At 37.9% G+C, this 22,200-nt stretch overlaps 1 protein-coding gene across 1 annotated transcript in view; it reads right to left on the bottom strand.

The window, feature by feature from the left end:
• scospondin (subcommissural organ spondin) overlaps window positions 1-22,200 on the bottom strand; it is a 233,202-nt gene that overhangs the window by 131,845 nt on the left and 79,157 nt on the right. The window contains 18 exon segments of the mRNA XM_037973323.1: window positions 576-615; window positions 660-854; window positions 945-1,118; window positions 2,110-2,251; window positions 4,012-4,033; window positions 4,586-4,751; window positions 9,098-9,220; window positions 9,360-9,501; window positions 9,596-9,723; window positions 11,264-11,377; window positions 12,675-12,776; window positions 12,880-12,984; window positions 13,490-13,532; window positions 15,145-15,304; window positions 18,947-19,097; window positions 19,184-19,366; window positions 19,458-19,595; window positions 21,715-21,867. Of these exon segments, the coding sequence (XP_037829251.1) occupies window positions 576-615; window positions 660-854; window positions 945-1,118; window positions 2,110-2,251; window positions 4,012-4,033; window positions 4,586-4,751; window positions 9,098-9,220; window positions 9,360-9,501; window positions 9,596-9,723; window positions 11,264-11,377; window positions 12,675-12,776; window positions 12,880-12,984; window positions 13,490-13,532; window positions 15,145-15,304; window positions 18,947-19,097; window positions 19,184-19,366; window positions 19,458-19,595; window positions 21,715-21,867 (2,281 nt within the window).

The raw sequence follows: 22,200 nt of genomic DNA on the forward strand, positions 1-22,200 counted from the left end.
ACTCGACATGAGTCGGCATTCTGGCTTCATTCAGCACAAACATTACATGTGCTGACATTTTAACTATCTTTTATTAGCGTTATTAGCGTCATTAGCATTGCTAAAGTAACAGCAGTCCTTGTGTCTACATCGGATGAAAGTGTTCCCAACTCAAATTCCTGCTAACATCCTGATCCACAATTTCTTTTTGGTTGTTGTTTTGTTGTTTTTAAATCAGAGCTTTAATTCATTCTTCTGCCTGTTGAGCTCCAGCTCAAACCAAGAATCTGCAGAAAATATTCACTCTGTAGAAATTGCTATTTCCCTCTAACAGCCTTTTCAACTTTTGTTTTTCTTCTGATTTTATTTGTAAACACACTACATCCAGCTAACTTCATGTTTTCTCTATGCAGAAAAAACTTTCCTAACAATCAAAGCCGAGCAAAGCTGCAGAAGGTGTGATACGTTCAATGACTGGAAAAATATCAGATTTTTTAGTGTTGACCAGCTGTTTGCTGATCATGGCCAGTCAGGCTGAATATCGACCAGTGCCAGTTACAAGCCAATTCTCTGGTGCATTTCTAGTTAAGGTGTACCAACAGGCAGCCTTTTTACTGAAAGATTTCAAGCTTTCATCTGATCACAGCAAAAATAAGTGGAAATTAGCAAATCACACAAACCAGAACTTGCGGCTGTAGTCTTCTGAAGTCTAGTTGGTTCTGTGACACCTGCTGTTGCTACACCAGGAAGCCCACTTTGCAGACTCATAGTATGTATGCCAGGGCCACCTGTTACATTGTCAACATGGAAACCAGGTAACCCAGTGTAGATGGTCTGATTGTGAAGCCCTGGAAAACCTCTGGTTGGAAAAGTACCTGGAAAGTGCAAATAAAAGAAATATTGGACAGGAAAATGATCTGTTGGTTACTGTAACAAAGAAGGTAAACATCTACAGTAACTCTTACCACAGTTGATCTCATCAGAATGGTCCTTACAGTTTGCCTGACCATCACAAAGTACAGACACAGGGATACACTCCTCTGTGTGTTGGCATGAAAACTGGCCAGGCTTACAGCGCTGCACAGTAACTTTTCCAACTCCAGAGGGGGATGTTACACTGCTGGGGACCACTAGTTCATCTCCACATGTGAAGGAGAAAAAATACAAACACTGATAAAATAAAGATTATACAGTTAATTACTTACAAAAAAAAAGCCTATATTGACTTTTTTACCAGGACATCATTTAAGTGTTGAATTACACTAAGGTTGCCTTTTGCCACTGATTCTGTTCAAAACTTATTTACAGAATTTCTAGGTGCAGTCAAGGGGCAGATGGCTTCCAGGTTGGAGGGCTTTGGATTGCATCACGGCTTTTTGCAGATGATATGGTCTTGTTGGCCTCATCACGCCCCAGCAGGCATTGTGACTGCAGTCAGGTGAAGATCAGCACCTCCAAGCCTGAAGTCATGGTCTTTAACTGCAACAGAGTGGACTCCCAGTCCTGGGTTGAAAATCAGCCACATCCCCAAGTGGGAGAGTTCAAGCACCGTGGAATCTTGTTCAGGAGTGTGGGTGGACTGGAGCAGGAAATTGATAGTCAGATTGAGTTGGTGTGATGCAAATAGTTTACCGATCTGGCATGGTGAAGAAGGGCTGAGGCAAACAGCCTCAATTTACCAATCAATCAACTTTCCAGCCTTCACCTGTGGTCATGAGCTATGGATAATGACTGAAAAATTGAGATCATGAATACAAGCAGCTGAAATTAGCTTATTCTGCAGAAAGCTTGGATTCACTATTTGGGTTAGGGTAAGGAATTTGAGTTTTTGGAAGGAACATAGCGTAGCATCCCTGCACCAACACATTAAAGAGACTCCTTCCAAGAGAGATGTTTCAACCAAATCCCACTGGGAGAAACACCCTATAGTACCTCACAAAAAACTGGAGGAGGTACTGTAGCTAAGGAGAGGCAAGTGTGGGACTCTCTGAATAAGCTGCTGCCACAGTGACTCAGTCTCTGATAAATGGCAGAAGATGGATGGATAGATAGCCTATACTGATGATTAGCTAGTTTGCATTATGTTCTAAAGGTTTTGGTCATATTTTGCATTTTACTTTAATTCCTCACCTCCTCCGCAGCCAAGAATCTCAACACGCAGGTAAAAGGTGTGCCTGAACTCTACAGGGATGATGCGCATGTAGCGAGCTCTAACAAGTTGACCCAGCCAGCGGGTCACAGGGGTCCTGCCCACCATTCGAACTTTAAACACCTACAAGACAACCAAAGAGTCATGAGTGCTATAATGAACTTTTACTTTTTAATTAATCATTTTATTTCATTTTGGGAGCAGTTTTTATTATCATTATCTACATTGCAAAAAGGTACATTTGGCACAAACAGTATAGTATTAAACTGCACAAACCTTAGCAGGATCGCCAGGCTTTCCATTTTCTGTAAAATCTGTAAAGATGCCATTTTGGAGAGCAAATGCCAGATGATATTTAGTGAGATAACCCCACATGTGTTCACTCCCTTGTGTCACCACCCCTGATATCCATTTAGGCTCCAAGAAATCCACCTGAAAATATGGCTGGGGATCTGCAGGCAATGGGCTCCAACCTGGTTCCATAACCTGACTGCAGAAATCAGAGAAGATATGTAATTTATTATGTGTATTCTTAATAATCTTTACTTTAAAGGGAAAGAAAGTCTTTTGAAGGTAACATAAATAAAAAAGCCATGAAATGTGCTTCTTTTTAGAGTCTCGTATTTTAAAAAAAATATACTCTAATTTAAAATTAATAATAAATGGCCAAAAACATTATTGGTGTCTCTTCTGCATTTTCTGTGATCACTCAGAAGTTTAACGTACCATGTGCCAAACATATGTACTCAAACAAGGCAGTAAAAAGCAAATACAGATAGTTTGGGGGTGAAATGGTTCAGTGTGTTGCATTTAATTGTGTAAACTGACTCGAAACTCCAACAGCTGAGTCATTCTTCAACTTCCCAAAGGACAAGAAAGTTTGATGGATGTGATTAGTTTAGCTCCTGGTGAAAATTACAACCCAAAGTCTGGTTACTGACTGTGCAGTTAACGTTTTGAAGAAGGAGCACCTGAAATACAAACCTTCAATAGAAAACCCACTGCCTCTCACTGTACGAACTGCCACCTGTCGCTGTCTGACCGCCACCTGCTGCCTCATGCTGTCCTTATGGAAAACTCTTTGAAGACTGTGTGACATCACTGTAAATCTCAAGGGTTCCTCTTGTCAAATGTAGGGCTAGAGTTCCCAATAACATCACTCAAGACCAAAAAATAAAACGTGTTTTCAAATCGGTACTCTTGTTAACCAAACTTGCTTCTTCTGCTCTATTTTCACTGATAAACACTGTGACAGTAACCTCCTCAGTGTCCCATAGTGTCCTGACTACGTCACCAACCAAGGAGGTAACACCACCCGACACAATCACCCCACTTCAGATAAGAACACTTTTGAATTTTGACACAAAAACTCTGAAAACAAGTCATTAGAATTTTTAATAAGAGAAATTGAATACTGAAGTGGTTTATAATAGCGTTTAACTAAAAAAAAAAAAAGCTTATTGTTTAAATATTTTATTTAATTTCCCCTTTAAATAAGAAAATATACCAAAATGAGAAAAAATGTTACAGACTACACCCTCAGTTACAAGCAACCATTTATATACTAATTAAGAATGTGAAAGTGATGATGGATGGAACAAGGAGAAAAATGTCCTGCCTGCCACAGAAGCTTAAATGTATTCACTCACATGTTAGGAACAATATTTAGTCTTCCAGCATCAGCAGGGTTGTTCTCTTGTTGCGAGGATGAAGACAGCTGACCATAACGAATTCTCCCATCCTCCAGTCCAAGAGGAAAGGAGCAAATTCCTGCAAAATTAAAGAGTTATCATACCATTTACATTTATACCTGTTGAAAGTCTGTAAAAGAAAAATCTTTTTTTTTAATAGTAAAAATAGAAAAATATGTATTTAAAACCTACCGTAATAGCCAGGGCCACCACGCTGTAAATGCATTACATCAGATTAGAACACAGTTTGTTCAAATATGTAACAACATTTATAATATACTGTAATATCACTTGCAACTTTTGGATTTTGATGTCTATATTTTCAAAACAGTTTAATGAGGAAGGCAATAAAGGGTACAAATCATTGCAGTAAGGTTTGGCTAAATTGTATTTATACTTTCACAATATGGTAATAAAATGTCCAAAAGCTTTGAACAAATACAATATTTTCAGAATTTTTCAGAATCCACAGTACAAATAAGTTTTTATTTATTTTTTCAATAATGTATAATCTAATCGTGAAATTATTTAGATTTTTTTGAGAAATTGTTGTCACATTTTTATTAAATCTGGAAGAACTGATCCTAATCCAGAACGGATGTTTTCTTACTGTTGGTGTTACTGCAGAGTGAGAAACAGCTGCCATAGATGGAGTCTTCAGAGGAGATGGGGTGAGTGTGTACGCTCTAAAATGATTAAACAGCAATGGGTAAATAGCTCTATTACTGCTTTTGATGTTACCAAAAGATTGTGGCCAAACTTTCACCTGTCTGGGTGCGTAGTGATGTCATGGAGGTGGCATCCATTTTCATCCTCTCCTCTGGGACAGTCATGAAAGCCATCACAAAGCTTGCTTACCTCAATGCAGCCCCCTGGTGGGAGGCAGGAAAACTGACCAGTAGGACAGCTGGGGACATTAGTGGGTTGAATACCTGTATATGAGAAGTTTATGTATATCACTGAAAAAAGATATAAAATACATACTAAAACATTATGACAGAAAAAAGGAAAAGCTTAGTCTGAGAAAATCTTAAAAGAGAAACAGGAAAGTACAAATGAAGTAAAGGAATGCATATTTCCTGATGCTTTTCATGCCACAGTTTTAGACTAAAATCATCTTATGCTGAAAATTGGAGTTGTAGCCATTTTGACCAAACCTTGGAAATAACATGATGTGCAATCTTATGCGATTTTGCAACATGTTTTGCTCAGAGTATGGGTTGCAGATGACTGTAAGCTACTACCACATCAAAGTTTAGCTCAATATCTGCAAAGTTATCAACATTTTATGTTGGCTAATGTCAATTATCTGTGGAGAGCATCTTGATTAAAGGTGACTCTAAAAGTTAATCAGCTGTAGATGTCCAATGATTGTTTTCAAAGTGATTTCTTTTAAACTGGCTTAGTGGTTCAAGAAATACTTTGCTAACAGACAAACAAACTTTAAATATTTATTGGCAAAATTTTTAAAAAGATCTTGCACAATCTGTTATCTCTTAGAGTATGTGTTAAGTATCAGTCTCTCCTACTATCTCACCAAATTTTAGATAAATAAAAATAAAAAAAAGGTTATTTTTTCAAGGTCAGTTGGTTGTGGCAGCCATCTTGAATCATGTCAACTTCAAAAGTTAACTAACTGACAAATAATCTGTTTGAGGAGTTTCAGTCAGGGTTTAGCACAGAATTAACAATGGTGAAAGTTCTTAATGACATTTTTATGACCTGAGACTGTGGTTTTCTGTCTATACTTATCCTGTTTGACCTCAGTGCTGCATTTGATACAACCGATCACAATATTCTATCACAGAGACATATGATGATGATGATATTGGGATTCCAGAAACACTTCTCAATGGTTTGAAGCTGAACTGAAATCAAATCTCAAAAAACTGACATTTTATATATGTTATTCCAGTGGCGTCACTAGGCCTGTTTTAGGAGGGCTTCAGCCCCCCTAAAATGTTTTCAAGCCCCCCTAAATAATTTTGGTGTAAAAAAAAAATATATATTATTTTTATTTATTTATTTATTTTTTTTTTACAAAAATTCAATATAATATAATTCACAAAATAAAAAAGTTTATTTTTCTTGTTAAAACTGTAAACATATTTCCTGTTTGTTGATGTTCTGAATAAAAATATAATTGGTTGCTTAAAACGTTTACACAGTAAGGTATCTGTTAAATGTGTCCAAAAATGTGGAAAAGCAACTCAGGTTTTGTTAGCTGTTTGAGAAATTGTGTTCTCGCCCACTACATTTGCTCACATCCTGTGCATCTCCTGGGGGCTAAGCCCCCCTTGTCCTTAAAACCTAGTGACGCCCCTGTGTTATTCAGTCAAACACATCCACACAACATTTCAGGGATCTGTTTTTTCTTTACCTAAACTGTTTTTAGCATTTAAGTCAATAATTTCAGAAGTGGGTGATTTGTGGGGTGGGGTTTACACCAGAGTAAACTAATCAACAGCAGTTTCAGACTATGACATCTGTTTAATCACACATGGATTGTTTATATTTTTTCATCCATAACAAACTGCTCTGAATCACAAACTGATCTCAGGCTGTCAGCCTGTAAGCAGCTCAGACCTTTTAATGACAGATTTGAAGTTAAAGTGTTATTTTCTCTCCTTCTCTGTGGCGATGTCCTCCTCTTCATTTACCTTTCTTTTAAAATTAAAAACAGTTAGAACTGCTGCTGGCAAAAATCCCTATCTTTTTTTGACAGGAAGTCAGTCCACCACATTAATGAGGGTCGGAGTGGTGTCTTCTTTTTGAAGTGGTCTGAACCCGAGTTCTGACAGTAATTCCCACATCAGACGTTATGGATCCATGTCTGAGGAAGGTTTTTATCTTTTGGGAAGCCAAAAAATGAAACTCTAGTGGTATTTTCTGGTCAGTTTGAACAATTAATTCCAACAAACTGAACTAAACTGCACCAGTATTCATCCACTCACTGATGAAGTGACTGGATGAATACTGAGCTACTGAACCTCAGCTGCTCAGAGGGTCATGTAAAAAAACAAGAAAAAAGTGATTTCTTCATGGTTTAGTATTAAAAATATATATTTACTTATTTTTTGGGAAATTTGATAATAAACATATTTTATGCTTTTCTTTCAACTGATGTTGGCTACAAAACCCTTTTCAGGTCTGCTTTAAATCATATTTATCTGATAGATTCCAGTTTGTTTATGTTAATGAATCTTCTTTATACACCAAAAGTTAGTCATGGAGTTCCTCAAGGTTAAGTGCTTGGACCAATACTCTTTGCTTTATATATGCTTCTATTAGGTAAAGTTATTAGATGGCACAGGCTAAATTTTCATTGTTACACTGATGACAGTCAGTTATATTTATCCATAAAACCCGGCTAATTAATTTAGTTATTTAGATTCCAAGCATATCTTAAAGACATGAAAACCTGGATGATTCTTTATTTTCTGCTCTTGAACCCAGACAAGCCAGAGGTTGCGGTTTTTGGACTTAAGCATCTTAAAAACAAACTTTGCAGCCTTTCACTTTCTCTGAATGGCATTTATTTGGCCTCCAATTCTAATGTAAAGAACGTTGGTGTTATTTTTGATCAGGATATGTATTTTAACCCCAACATTACACATGTTACCATGACCACTTTATTTCACCTCTGTAAACATCTTGTCCCAAATAATGCAGAATATCCGGTCTATGCATTTATCATGTCTAGGCTGGACTTTTGTAATTCTTTATTGTCTGGGTGTCCAAAAAAACTAAAAGAAAAAATCTAAAATGCTGCTGCCAGAGTTCTGATGAGAGTTACAATGAGAAATCATATTTCTCCAGTTTTAGCTTCTCTCCTTTGGTTCCATGTCAAATTCAGAACAGAATTCAAAATCTTACTTCTAACGTACAAAGCAACCACCAACAACATACTCTCAACAACCAAACTCCATCTTATATAAAAGATCCAAATGATCCATATTTTTTTCGAACAGACCTCTTTACTCTCAGGCTGCAGGTTTACTTGTGGTTCCTAGAGTTTCTAAAAGTTGAATGGGAGGCAGAGCTTTTAGTTATCAGGTTCCTTTCTTGTGAAAATAATGTCCCATTTCTGTCTGTGAGGCTGACATCCTGTCTGCTTTTCAGATTAGACTAAAAACTTTCCTTTTTGATTAGCCCTGTAGTAAGGTTTGGTTTAGACTGCTGGAGGACATACTGACCACATTTGCATAACCAGTGTTTTTTTTTTTATTATTTGTTTGTTTTTTTATACTCATATAAACTACACCTGGACCAATCCTTTTGTTTGTCTGTGTTTCCTCTCTGTCTTCTCAAACCCCAGCTAGCCAAGGCAGATGGCTGCCTATTCTGAGCCTGGTTCTGGTAGAGTTTTCTTCCTGTTAAAAAAAAGTTGTTCCTTTCCACTGTCACTGATGAAGTCAAGATTCAGTGCAATCTGCTGGCTTTCATAGATGGACAGATTTTACTAATTTGGCATTTTATAATGTACTGTTTGTGAATGTATTGTATTATCAGAAGAAGTGAATTGACTATAATTTAACTTGAAGGTGGAATAAATTAGATTTGGTGTTTGTTTTGTTTTGTTTTGTTTTGTTTTTGTATAGTCCCCTGAGGTGACTTTTGATGTGAGTTGGCGCTATATAAATAAACTGAATTGAACTAAATTAAATTTTAATCCACAGAATCACAAATTTTGCTGTCAAGACTAGGCTTAACATTTTCCTTTTTAATAAATCCTGTAGTTAGGGTTGGCTTGGGTTTCCTGAGCTCTCCCTTAGTTCTGCTGCTATAGGCTTAGACTGCTGGAGGACAAACTGACCACATTTCCTCTCTCTGATGCTGTCGTTATTTGCTCTACTCTCCATGTTTGTATTTGTAAGTTATTTTATCATTTTGTCTACGTTTCTCTAGAGACTAGACCTGGATCAACCATTCTGTGTTTGTTTGTGTGTCTTTCTTGTCCTCTCTAACCCCTTTTCACTGCAGCCATGTGCCTCGACTTGTCAGGATGGGTGATTGTGAAGTGAAGATTACACGCAATTTGCTGGCTTTCTTAGATAACTTTTACTAAATGGCTTTTTTATAATGCATGTGTATAAGTATTACTTACTGCAAGTTTCAGTATTGTTTTTTTAAGTGGTTCATGAGATATTTTGGAAACAACCAGACACACACAGAGATGGGCAAAAGTATTTGCCTTTTAGAATTGGGCAATAAAAAAACAGAGGTAATGTATTACAGTTCACAGAACTGCTGTAGCAGGTCAGACTGGATATCTCACCACAGGACATCTCATCTGATTCATCTCCACAGTCATTGATCCCATCACAAACAACTCCCAGTGGACCTGCCGGCACACAACGGCCATTTTTACAGAGGAACTCTTTTTCTTTGCACCCCAGTACTGGAGAGACTGGTGAAGGAGGAGTGGGAGAAGTTAGCCAGTGATAGCCTAGAGAAGAGATAAAAGCATATTCTGGAATATTTATTTATATACACATTTGAGGACCAATAACAAAAGATCTGTAAAAGAGTCTACCAACCATCACCACAACCCATGATCTCAAGCCGAAGGTACATCCCATTCTGGAACTTGTGTGGCAAGAGGCGGACAAACTGAGCTAACACTATCCTGTCCAGCCTGCTCTCTGTCACACCTTGATCATCATGGTTACCAAGGAAAACCTGCAGTCACAACAACAGCACAGCATTTTAAATATCTACAAAGGATAGAAAGGTTGCTTGAACATTTAGCATTTTGATCTTTTTGCTGTTAGACCTTGGCTCTGGGTTCAGCAGCAGAAACAAGCTCTTTGTAGGTGTGCCACTGTCTCCCATCCTGACTGAACTGGAGGTAGAAGCTGGACACAAATGTGCCAAACACACCACCACCCTGGGTCAATACACCTAAAGACCAGTACAATACAGACAGAGCATTTATAACAAATTTACCTGATGGGTAATGCATGATCTAACACACATTAAAAAAGGTTTTAGGCTTTGTCCACACAGGAACATTTTTGTTTTCAGCACAATTTTTGTTTTTGATTGTTTCTAAAATTATTTTTGTAAACACAATGCCATTTCTCGAAAGGTTTTCCTTCACACTGAAACACAAGCCAATTGTAATAACTATGCCAGGCCTATATGTAGTGCTATAGCACTATATATATATATATATATATATATATATGACCTGTACTTGTCCAACGAGTCACAACAATAATATTTTCAAATTCTGTATCTCTCTGTATCTGTTTCTTTCTCATGTAGTTTGTAGAAACTTTGCAGTTTATCACCTGGCCTGGCAAGAAGCTAGTTTTGTTTACAAGAATGCCAGTTTGAAAACTCAGTTTTTATTGGCCTGGAGCGATGTCACAAATACAACCATTTAATTTGTTATTGTTGTTACTGTCAATGCATCTGTCCCACTTGGGGTCATGGGTTAGGTTAGACTTGGTTCTACGACACTATAGTTTTCAAAAAGTTGTATTTAGTTTATCCACGAAAATGCTAGGGTGGCGTTTTACTGTTCTTTTACTTTGGAACCGAGTTGGGAAAAATAACATTTAGGGGCTCCTAAGACAAATTTTGTGTGGACACAAGGCTGAAACAAAAAGCTTTTATGTATTCACAAAAATCATTCTCGTGTGGACAAGGCCTTACGGCCTTTCCATACTCCGTGAGAAGTCACAAAGTCAGCTCTCATTCATGTGGTTGCGTGATGAAAACTGTCATTTTTGTCTGCAAAGCAGCTTCGTCAGCCCCTTTGTGACACAAGACCCTGGCCAAACTTTTTCGTATAGGAGTTTGCACCAAGTATCGTGTGATTGGTCGGAAGATGTTGTGGGCATGTTTATATGTTTATGCGAAAAAGGTGAGCTTTAATGGAGATAATTTGCTTCTAGTGCTCTGCTGAGAAGCAGCTGGCCGAGGGTGTTAGAAAATACAGCCGTCTTTACAACTGGTCCATCAAAGCTTACAAATCTACGAACATAAAAAGAGCCCAAAGACACAGGCGGCTCTTCATGGCTGTGGCTGGGAGAACATGTGCCTCGGCCGGGCAGCATAGCAACAATTTCCCTTTATTCGCTCATTACTGTGCACCGTCATATTTGTAAGTGCCAAATGGTGTGTACTGTCTCAGACAGTTTAATTTATGGTTGGGATAAAGGAAGCAAAAATCTGTACGAGGACAAAAGAGTTGAGAAGCCAGCCAAAACAAACCTGTTTTAACGCTGTAGGAGGAGGGAGGAGCTTCCCAGGAGTTGTGATCCCAGTGTCCCATGGAAGATGAAAGGTGTGTGTGTGAAAATGAACGTCTCACAACCACGTGATCGCGAACCAACTTTGTGATGTCTTATGGAGTATGATGGACCCTTTAGTCCACAGTCTTCAGTACACTCAATCAGCATTTCTATTTATACTCATTACGCTGAATCTTTACCAGTGATGTTGTGTGCTTTGAGCAGGTCTATCTGTATGTAGGGGCTTTGTGTGTTGCCAATGTGTCCCTCTGGTCTTCGCTGCAGCAGGTCTTTATACTCCTCTGGTTCTGGACTCCAGCCCTACACATAAATGTTTTGCAGGTACTTTACAACAAGTGCTCATTAGTTAGTATGAACACAACATATTCACAAAGACAGTACCTTTTAATGCAGCTCTGCTCCAGTTGTTATGTCTGTACCATCTCCGTGGGTTTAGGTATTGGTCAGTATGTGGGTGTATGTGACACAATATGTGTCTGACATTTATAATAAATATTTGAATGATAATAAAATTACTGTCAAACAATGTTTAAACAGAGTGTTTCAAATTTTAAAGACTAGAACAGCATCAGCAACAAACATTCATAGGAAAAACAAAATTCTGCTAAATGAGTGACTGACAGGCAGTAGGCCCCATCACCTTGATTTGCTGCTCATTTGAGCTAATTCTGTTCAGCCCAATGGCCAAAAGCCTTTAGCTAATGAGAGTGTAAGCAACATGATGTCTTCTGCACTTGTGTTTGCGAACCATAGGCCACAGAGTGGACTGCAGACAGAGTAATGGTGAGCATTTGCATACATTTTTGACTTTATCCTTATTTTGCTTTTTTTAAGAAATCTGGAAGTAAAGAGGTTGAGGACATAGACCAAACAATGTTTAAATGAACAAATGGACAATTGTAGCTTTGGCTTTATTTGGTTTCAAGAGAAGAACAAGCTAACTTTGTTAGCATTTTATCCATACTGTGATTTGCAGGAACAAATTGAAAGCTGAACAGATGGAGATGTACAGCAGTGTGGGCTTTGCAAGTTTAATGTCTGCAGTGTAGGTTTAGAGGGTCATAACGGATTACAGTCTTCACATTTCTTTACTTTTTTTTTAGTTTAGCTAAGATTTCATCCAGAAATCACCCAACTTCTCTGAAATTGGATTACCTTTTTCATCTCAGAAAAGTCATCAGTGTAAGCTTCTTTTTAAAAAAGGTATGCACTTCTCAAAACATATCACATTCTGTTAGGCTAGTATTGTTTTTCTGTTATTACTGTGGTTGTTAACCTGTTTTGGTGTGATTGTGTCAAAACGTTTGGTGCAATGTATTGCAAATCAGTTGTGATAATTACAATTAACATATTTAACACATTTACAGTTAGCATGTACAGTTTTGCAGTGCAGCTCAGAGTTGTACATTTTGTGACTTTGTAAGGATTGTTTAATGACTCTTGTTATTGTGATTGTGGTAAAAATGGGACATAAAACTGTTTTCACAGCTTGTTTATTGTAACTCAGGTGAGACATTTTGATTGCCATTTGTGATCACAAGTTTGGTGGAAAATATCTAAGTACCTGCAGGTCTCTATGAGGATCCCATCCATGAAGACGAGCTGCCTCAGGTGGATGACCTTTCTGGTGAGATGAGGCCTTGAAACTGGAAGCTGGGAGAGTCTGGACACCCAGAGGAACCCAGCATTCATCTAAACAGAAAGGATTTTAATTAAATAACACGGAAAGTAATGATCTAAGAACTAATATGCTCTACCTTTATCTTTATTGAAGTACACAGAAAAACATACTAACCTCCAGGAGCAAGGGGGTATGTCGGGAGTAGGGGTGTAGCGCCTACTGTCAGCTCTGAAGTCACGCTGCCAGGGCTTGCTGTCACAGGCATAGTGTCATTTTCTCCTAAACATATTCAAGAAATCATCATAAAGGTGCAGAAACTTTATTATGATAAAATGTATTTTATCCAATTGGTCAAATTTATCTCATCTCCTAAATTCTTGATGGTCACCCAATTTTGCAAAACAATGTGAATAAACAATTCTGCTAAAATGTATCCATAAAATTAATTCCAATGGGGGAAAAATAGTCAAATAAAAAAGGTCATTTTATTATGGTTTTAATGAACTTAAAAGTTTAATAATGTATTAACCAGAATTCAACTTTGTAATTAGACATATTAGTTGTTGTTATACAGATAATTTCCACTTTAAATTCCAAACTTATTTTATTAAATACAAACATGTTTTTGCTTGTTTGTTTTACAAACTATGAGCTGCTGTATCACAAGCTTTGCCAACTTAAATGTTGCATAACCTTTGTGCAAAACATGTCTTATAAAGCAAAATCTCATAAAATTGATATAATTTAATCAGCATGAATAGCAAAACAACTTTTATCAATTTACCTTTGCAGAAACAACATCTGTCTCCAAGGACCAGTCTTTGGCCCTGCGTAAAAAAAAAAAAATGTAGTTCAGTTACATCTGCAATGGGGCACAGCTATAGGTATAAAAAGCAAAAGAAGCCGATTTAAGAACAAACATAGGTGTTTTTATATTCTTAAAGAATGGTGGGCATTAAATAAGTCACCTGTGAAGAGCAAGTTTTCTTTTGTCTACAAAAGCTATTATGAAGTGTTTGCAGACTTTTTTCATTTTGAAAAGGAGACTACTTCAAGGGAAACAGGAAAAAGAATGATTGTTCATACATTCACAAACCCTCAGTATTTGTGGAGTTGTACATTTTAAGTAAAACTTATCTTTATTTCTGAAATTGCTGACTATTCAAAAGCACCTGACTATCAACACTGCCACTCAGTGTTAAATGTTTATAATTGAAAGTATTTGCAAACGGTAATGAAAAAGGCCAGAAAGTAGAAGTTTTTGTAAAGCAAACACATTTTCACCTTATAAAAGTAAAGGTTCAGCATTTCTTGAAAGATTGCTAATTGCTTGTTACTTTTTATTCCAGAGTTTTAGACTAAGATCTTCACATTTTGAGAAATGACAGAGTTATAATCGTAAAGAAGGATTTTAGATTTAGTGAGTATTAGATCCTTTAGTGCTTAATATGTGTTGGGAGGACTCTCAGATACTTTACTCTATCTATCTATCTATCGTATTTTCTGGACTACAAGGCGCATTTATAAGCCATCAATTTTCTCAAAAAACGACAGAGCACCTTATATATGTAAGAAGTTGTAATGTTTTAGTACGACTTTGGTACTACAAAGCTGCACCGCTTGCAGCATTAAGGCTCAGTCATAGTCACGCAGGACTCCACACACAGCGTGCGGACCTGAGCGAGTGGTGGAGGTGTTTATACTTGATGCTTACGTCGGTGCAGTATCTGTGAGTTTTGAACTGTTTGATTATCTTTGGGATCTCTCATAGAGGGATCATAGAAATGCTGATACAGGAGAACCAGCTCTGCTAGAGCACCAAAATCGTCCATTTTGAATGGAGTGCGGCACGTGTGGTCTGCGCGAAGTTATAAAAATTGGGAGGTGCACGAGGGTGTGCCTTATAGGCCGGTGCGCTTTATATATGACAAATGTTCGAAGATGGACCATTCATTGACAGTGCGTCTTATAATCCAGTGCGCCCTATAGTGTGGAAAGTATCTATGAGAAGGGTTTTTTTGTCCTAAAATGTGATTTTTTTTTATCTAGCAAGTGTGGATCATGTCAGGGCCTGCTGAAGTTCAGACTTCATACTGCCAATATTGTCTTGGATGCCTGCCACTGTGATGTACACTGGTTCTTGTTCTAAGAGACAACTGTGGTCAACTCTTACACTCTCTATCCAAGGTGAATTGGTGTTATATTATGACTCTTTACACATATGCTTCTCTTGAATGATTAAATCTCTAAATTTTCATGTACTTACCTTCCAGGTGGGAAGCCTGATGCGTTAGCCTATTGATTGCACATTTCTGTTGTTCTGATAGCTGACAAACATTTTTAATATCCCACCCCCCTCCCCAACACATGTAAACACAGACTATCTCTCTGAAAATGGATGGTTCTTACACAAACACTCATACACACATTCCCCTTTACCTGAGGACATCCAGTGGCAGTGTATGGACAGTACAAGTCACATTCCACAGAAAGGTTGGGAAAACAGTGGCATAACAAGCACGGCTCTGCCTTCCATCTTTCTCCAACTGCATGGAACTGACCGTGATACTCACACTCATCACATGTGGCTGTTTGACACCTGCACCCACACACACAAGAATAAAATTCACAGCTGATGAAATACACCTGATAAATGCTCACTTACACACAGAGGAGGCATTAAATAAAAATGACTGTCAAGAATACAATGTCTTAACTTCACTTCTCTGTAAAGACAAGCTGGTTTTGGCTCCAGAGAAAAATGAGAGGAAGGAGTATCTTAATTCAGACAATGAGAATACATTCAGTAAACAATCCAAGTTTTCTATAAATGTGGTTTCCTATATTTTAATTATATTACATTAAATTAGATTAAAAGTTTTTCAAGCATGTCCAAAATAATTTTAATGAATTATTTCATATTATTGTTCAATGATGTTAATATATTTCTAATGTATGTGTATTTATCAGTTGTATGTACAATGAGTTGCAAAAATATTTACTCTCCTTGGTATCATATCAAGTAATAGATCTACATAAAAACTCTAGATTAAATAGGTTAATTGAGAAGACTGTTTTATGTATGTATATATATATATATATATATATATATATATACACACACATATATGAACTTGAGTGATGTCCCATTCTTAATTCATGGTTTAATATGATGTTGTCCCACCCTTTGCAGCTATAAGAGCTTCAACTCTTCTGGGAAGGCGTTCCACAAGGTTTAGGTGTGTTTAGGGGAATTTTTGACCATTCTTCCAGAAGCTTATTTGTGAGGTCAGACACTGATGTTGGACAGAAGGCCTGGCTCACAGTCTCTGCTTTAATTCACCCCAAAGGTGTTTTATCGGGTTGAGGTCAGGACTCTGTGCAGCTCAGTCAAGTTCTTCCACACCAAACTGGCTCATCCATGTCTTTATGGACCTTGCTTTGTGTCCTGGTGTGCAGTCATGTTGGAACAGGAAGGGGCCATCCCAAACTGTTCTTACAAACTTGGGAGCATGAAATTGTTTAATGTCTTGGTACGAAGAAGCAGTCAGAGTTCCTTTCACTGGAACTAAGGGGCCAAGCCCACACCATAATCCTCCCTCCACCAAACTTTATACTGGCAACCATCAAACCCAGACTCCATCAGATTGCCACACAGAGAAGCATGGTTTGTCCCTCTAGAAAGACAAGCTATCTTTGTTTGTCTTTCTAGAGTATATATAATTGGGGACTGCTCTAGGAATGATAGTAAGCACTGAAGTGCATCCTTTACATTCTTATGGCAGCCACCTATTGCTATTCGCCTCTAAAAGTGTCTTGATATTTATAGTTTTTATTCTTCCGTCAACTTTAATGTGGCCCGAACTGAAATTTGGCATGGCAGTAGCTGAGACAGAGCCCCATCGCATACTGAGTACTGAGTTAAAATATCAAGATGGCCGCCAAAGCTAGTGGGGTAAAAAATTCAGACCAAAACTTGTACTTGCTCGAACTCAGCAACCCTGTAACCTACTAAGGTCAATCTTCACAGCTAGAACCCTCTTGGGTCAGGGACCAATGCTAGGGATTATAAGGTCACAAGGTCAAAGGTCACATAAGCCCGTGTGTTCTAACTCTGCAACCGTTTACAGCAGGAAGGTCAAACTTCACAACTGGACTCCTGATATGTCAAGGGATTGCCCTTTGGAGTTCAAGGTCAAAGGTCAAGTTCACAAGAGCTCGAGAGCTCTAGCTCTGAAACTGTGTTCAGTAGGAAGTTCAAAATACACAGCTGGACCACTCATGTGTCCAGGATCATCTCTTGATGATGTCTGTCTACAACTGATCAGCCTTTGAAGCAATCTACATTCAGTATAAATGCAGAAAATGGCAGGCCCCTTCAAAGTTTCTTCAGGAATTTTCTAGTTTCTACTTTCCATCTCGCCCTTTGTTCCACATTTGCGGTTCCTCTTTCACTTCAAGCTCAGGTCCTCTACCAGAGGCCTGGGAGCTTGAAGGTTCTGCACAGTATCTTAGCTGTTCCTGAGCTGACTGTGCTCTTCTGGACAGAGATCTCTGAGGTTGTTCCTGGGATCTGTTGGAGCCACTCTTCCAGTTTTGGGACCAAGAGCTCTGATGACCACTGAGGCTTTGACTCTTTACAACTACTTTATTTCTTCGTTCAGCCTTTGGTATCATGATTTGCTTTTGTCTGTGTTATTTTTCTGTATTTGTTGTTGTCATTTCTGTTTCTCTTATCTCCCTGATCCTGTTCTGTTATGTGTCAGTTTTTCTCATGTGTTTTTGTGTCACTATTCACCTGCCCTCAGCTCTGTAATCCTCTGGTTTGCCTGCCACACCCACCTCACCTGTTCCTCGTCATCTCCCATCTGTAGCCCATTTTCCACTCACCCTTTGTTCCTTTAAAACTGGTCTTTGTTCATTCATTCTTGTCTGCCATTCATGCCCGTGTGTTCTCTTTCCATACCACATTCAAGCTGTGTGTTTTTGTTAGTCTTTTGTTAGTTTTCAGTCTCTCTTCAGCAAATGACATAGGAAGCAAACTTTAACAATTCTTGAAAGATGGTAAATTTCAAATGGTAAACAGTAATTCAGGGTTTTGTTGGGTCAGACAGAGGCATGAATTAGTTGATGGGCAATTTTCAAATGATACAGTAGGGATTATCCATGACTGGAGATGTTTAGTGCCTACAAAAAGTATTCACCCCTTTGATGGTTTATTCTTTCATTGCTGTCATAACTCAATCATGGTCGAGATAAATTGGCCTTTTTGACATAAACAAAAAAACATCTTCGATGTCCTAATAAAATACAATTTTTACAGAGGAATATCAATTTAATATTAAATATAATGTAAGCTAAAGAGTTAAAATAAGTCACAGCATAAATATTCACCCACTTTAAAGTGCCAAGACACCTGTAAGCACTGACAGAGTTCCAAGCTTCAGCAGGTGGAATGAGAGACTGTTGCCAAGGTTATTCACCAGTCTAAGCTTTATGGGAGATTGACAAAGAGAAAGCCACTGATGAATAAAACTCATTAACGCTTGACTAAAGGTTGCTAAACTGCATGTGAAAGATTCCATAGTCAAGTGCTTCTTGGCTTCTTCTCAGATCCATCCATCCATCCATCCATCCATCCATCCATCCATCCATCCACCCACCCATCCATCCATCCATACATCCTTCCATCCATCCATCCATCCATCCATCCATCCATCCATTCATCCTTTCATTCATCCATCCATCCATCCATTCATCCACCCATCTATCCATTGTGAGGACGGCCTGCTCGTGGTAGATTTATACATCCCGTATTCCTTCCATTTCATGATGATGGTTTTTAACAGAACTCTTGGGGATATTTAGGGCCTTGGAAATCCTTTTATATCCATCCCAACTTCTACTTTTCAAAAATCTTTTCTGAGTTGAATTAAGACAGTTACTTTAAAAGGAATAAATTTTATACAGTCACATATTTTACATTATATGTTTTGATTTTATTGGTATTATTCTGATTAAGCTGATCTAACTTTTGCATTGAAAAAGTTGTTTTAAAAAAAATAAAAATAAAACACTTTGTGAAAAGGCCAATTTGTATTGACCATGATTGATTTATGACAACAATAAAAGAGTAAAACATCCAAGGGGGTGAATACTTTTTATACATACTGTTTTTCTACTTGCATATGCACAGAGTAGTAGAATAATTCTAACTTAATACAAAGAGCATGCTAATTACCGGCGGGCTTTTTTGTAAATTCCTCTACAAACTCTCCCGTCTCCATGATTGGTGGGATTATTTGGGCTGCGGAATGCCCACTGTACACTCTGGACACCACAAGGTCCCAAACACTCTCCCCACTCAGACCATGATGACCAGCCACAGTGCACTGAAATTGAAATTGAGTGTATATAACAGCTCAGACAAAAGCTCAGTGCAAAATATATTTAACACTTAAGAGTTAATGTATCTCACCTGAGCAGTCCAGGTTAGGCTGACATTTCTGAGGCTTTCCTCTTTCACAAACACAAATCTCACAGTCCAATTTTATTTGCTGGCCTGGCCAGTATTTCACACCTGCCACTTCACACACACACTCCTCTGGTGACACACATTGTTGTGAGTAGCTCATGACCTGGTCCCCTGGACACCAGCAACCTAAAGGCAGAAGGATATATATACATATTTTGACATTTTTTAAGCACACTTTAACTTTATACTCCTCCTGCTTTGTAATCTCATGACTGACCAGAAAAGCAGGGTGCTGTAGGATCACAGGTTGCCCCACTGCTGATGTGAGAACAAGAGACAGGGCAAGAAGCACAGGTGTGTCTGACCAGGCCAGAGGGACAGCTGGTATTAGTACATTCATCATAAGGACATGGTCCTGTAAAAGTCAGGGAAGACAGTGAGAAAGTTTATTTTTTCATCTTGTAAACTTTATTATTCTAAACTCATTTATTTAATTAGTACTTTATAAACACAAGTGCAAAATGGATGGGATATGGGGTGGGACCAGAAAAGCTCTGACCTCTTCTGAAATCTAATGTCCCTGTCCAGTTACTAATGGGCTGACTCACTGCAGAAAAATAGACTTTACAAAGTATTTCCCTTTAACCCTCCAATGTTCTTTGGGTCAAGTTACAAGGGCTTCTCTACTTCTCTTTGTCTCTCTCTTTTGACAGCTTCAGGAGGGTTAAATGTTTCTTACAATATTAATTGTGTTGTGTTTATAACTGAAACTACTGTAATTCATTATCATCAGAATAACAAAAAAACTCTTTAAAAAGTCTTCAGTTGATCTAAAATGCTGCTGCCAGAGTTCTGATGAAAGTTAGGAAGAGAGATCATATTTCTCCAGTTTTAGCTTCTCTTCAGTGGCTCCCTGTCAAATCCAGAATAGAATTTAAAATCTTCCTTCTAATATACAAAGCTCTCAACAACCAAGCTCCATCTTATATTAAAGATCTTATTGGTCCATATTTTCCTAACAAAGCACTTTGCTCTCAGACTGCAGGTTTAGTTGTGGTTCCTAGAGTTTCTAAAAGTAGAACAGGAGGCAGAGTTTCAGTTCTCAGGCTCCTCTCTTATGGAACCAACTTCCAGTTTCTGTACATGCTGTCTTTATTCTCTCTATGTTTATAAATGCAATTATTGCTGCCATTAACTATGTTTTTCTTTGTTTTTCTTCTTATAGAAACCATGTCTGGGCAAACACTTCTGTTTGTTTGTGTTTCTTTCCTGTCCTCTCAAATCCACAACCACCCAGCCTAAGCCTGGTTCTGCTGAAGGTTTCTTCCTTTCCGCTATGCCTCTGTGCTGCACAGGATGAGTAATTGTGACCAATTAAAGATTTAACGCAATCTGCTGGCTTCCTCAGATAGCTAACGTTTTACCATTAGATGTTTCATAATGTTATGTATGTGACTGTTTTGTGATTTTAGGAATGACATGACTGTAACTGGATTTGAATCTGGATCTGTTTTGTTCTTAACAGCATTTATGATTTGGACTTTTTTTTCTTCATTGTATAATGCCCTGAGATGAATTTGCAGTTTATAAATAAACAGAGTTGAACTGAATTAAACTTGTTTGAAATCAGACAATAAAAAGGTGTGATGTTGATGAAAGAGTCTAAGACAGAAACTAAAAATTGATGAGAATTAATTGCAGCAATTCCAAATTAACTCAAATGTATAGGAATCAGTTAGGAAAGCCCACCACCCCCTCCTTCTAAATACTGACAAATCACAGTAAGCTTGCAATCTCCCACATTAGCTGAAGATATACTTCATCTCTCTGTTTAAGATATAGCTCTCATGTTGTTCATGACTTTGAAAAATCCTTGATCTGCTACTGAAATGAGAATGTATGTTTATGTAACAAAATATTAGTCAAAAGAATGACAGGTTGTAACTGTGACATCATTGTCTTCATAAAGGAGTGCTGATTTAGCTAATTATCTGAGTTCAGCTGCATATTTTGCTAAGAACTACATGACAGCTCAAATTTACACATGTAACAATTATAAAAAACAAATATTCTCTTTGGTTCATCTGCCTAAAAACCTTGCTTGTCCACAAAGTTTTACAGTAAACTATAAAAGTTTTTTTTGTTTGTTTGTTTTTCACATTGGCCAGTAGAGGGCAGTGTAGGCCGTCAGTGAACCATGACTGAAAGAAAATAAGTGTTTGTTCAGAAGGACTAAAGTCATACAAATCTGAGTAGTACCACTGTTCACAGCACCTGTAAATTTGCTTATTGTTACTTGGTGAAACAATAAAGTTAACATTTGTCTACATCTTATCAGTTTGCGTGATGTAAGACATGATCATTTTTATGCTGATGACAAATTCTGTTTTCTAATTGGATATTCTAAAATAAGTCTTTAAAGACAGAAAAGAAGCCTCTGTCCAGAAATCTGATGAACACCAGAGTTTTGTAAAAACCTGGAACATTATTCAATACCATATTAGAACATTCAACAGTTTTTAGACAGCTCTTACTGATTTCCAAGGAGAGGTTAAATGGTCCATCGAGTTGGGAACAGTGTCGACCTCCATAGCGAGGAGGAATGCATTCTCTACGTCTCACCTGCACGCCACCACAACTACTAGAACAGTTTGACCATCCTCCCCATGGCAGCCACTGACCATCCACTGGAGAGGAGCGCAAACACATTTTAGTAAGGACAATATTTTTAAATTTCTTCTCTAATACATGAGGAAAATAGCTGTAAAATAACAGTTTTTGACATAATCATCCATCTAGCAGCTGTGTATTATGGAATTTAAATCTAAAATTCACTTTATTGTAGAACAGACGTCTGTTCATAACATTTATGGACAGAATTTCTAGGCGCAGCCAAGGTGTTGAGGGCATCCGTTTTGGTGGCCTTAGGATCGCATCTCTGCTTTTTGCAGATGATGTGGTCCTACTGGCTTCATCAGACCGTGATCTACAGCTCTCACTGGAGCGGTTCGCAGCCGAGT

Source organism: Kryptolebias marmoratus, linkage group LG21 (genome assembly GCF_001649575.2).
Source record: "Kryptolebias marmoratus isolate JLee-2015 linkage group LG21, ASM164957v2, whole genome shotgun sequence".
Classification (NCBI taxonomy): Eukaryota; Metazoa; Chordata; class Actinopteri; order Cyprinodontiformes; family Rivulidae; genus Kryptolebias; species Kryptolebias marmoratus.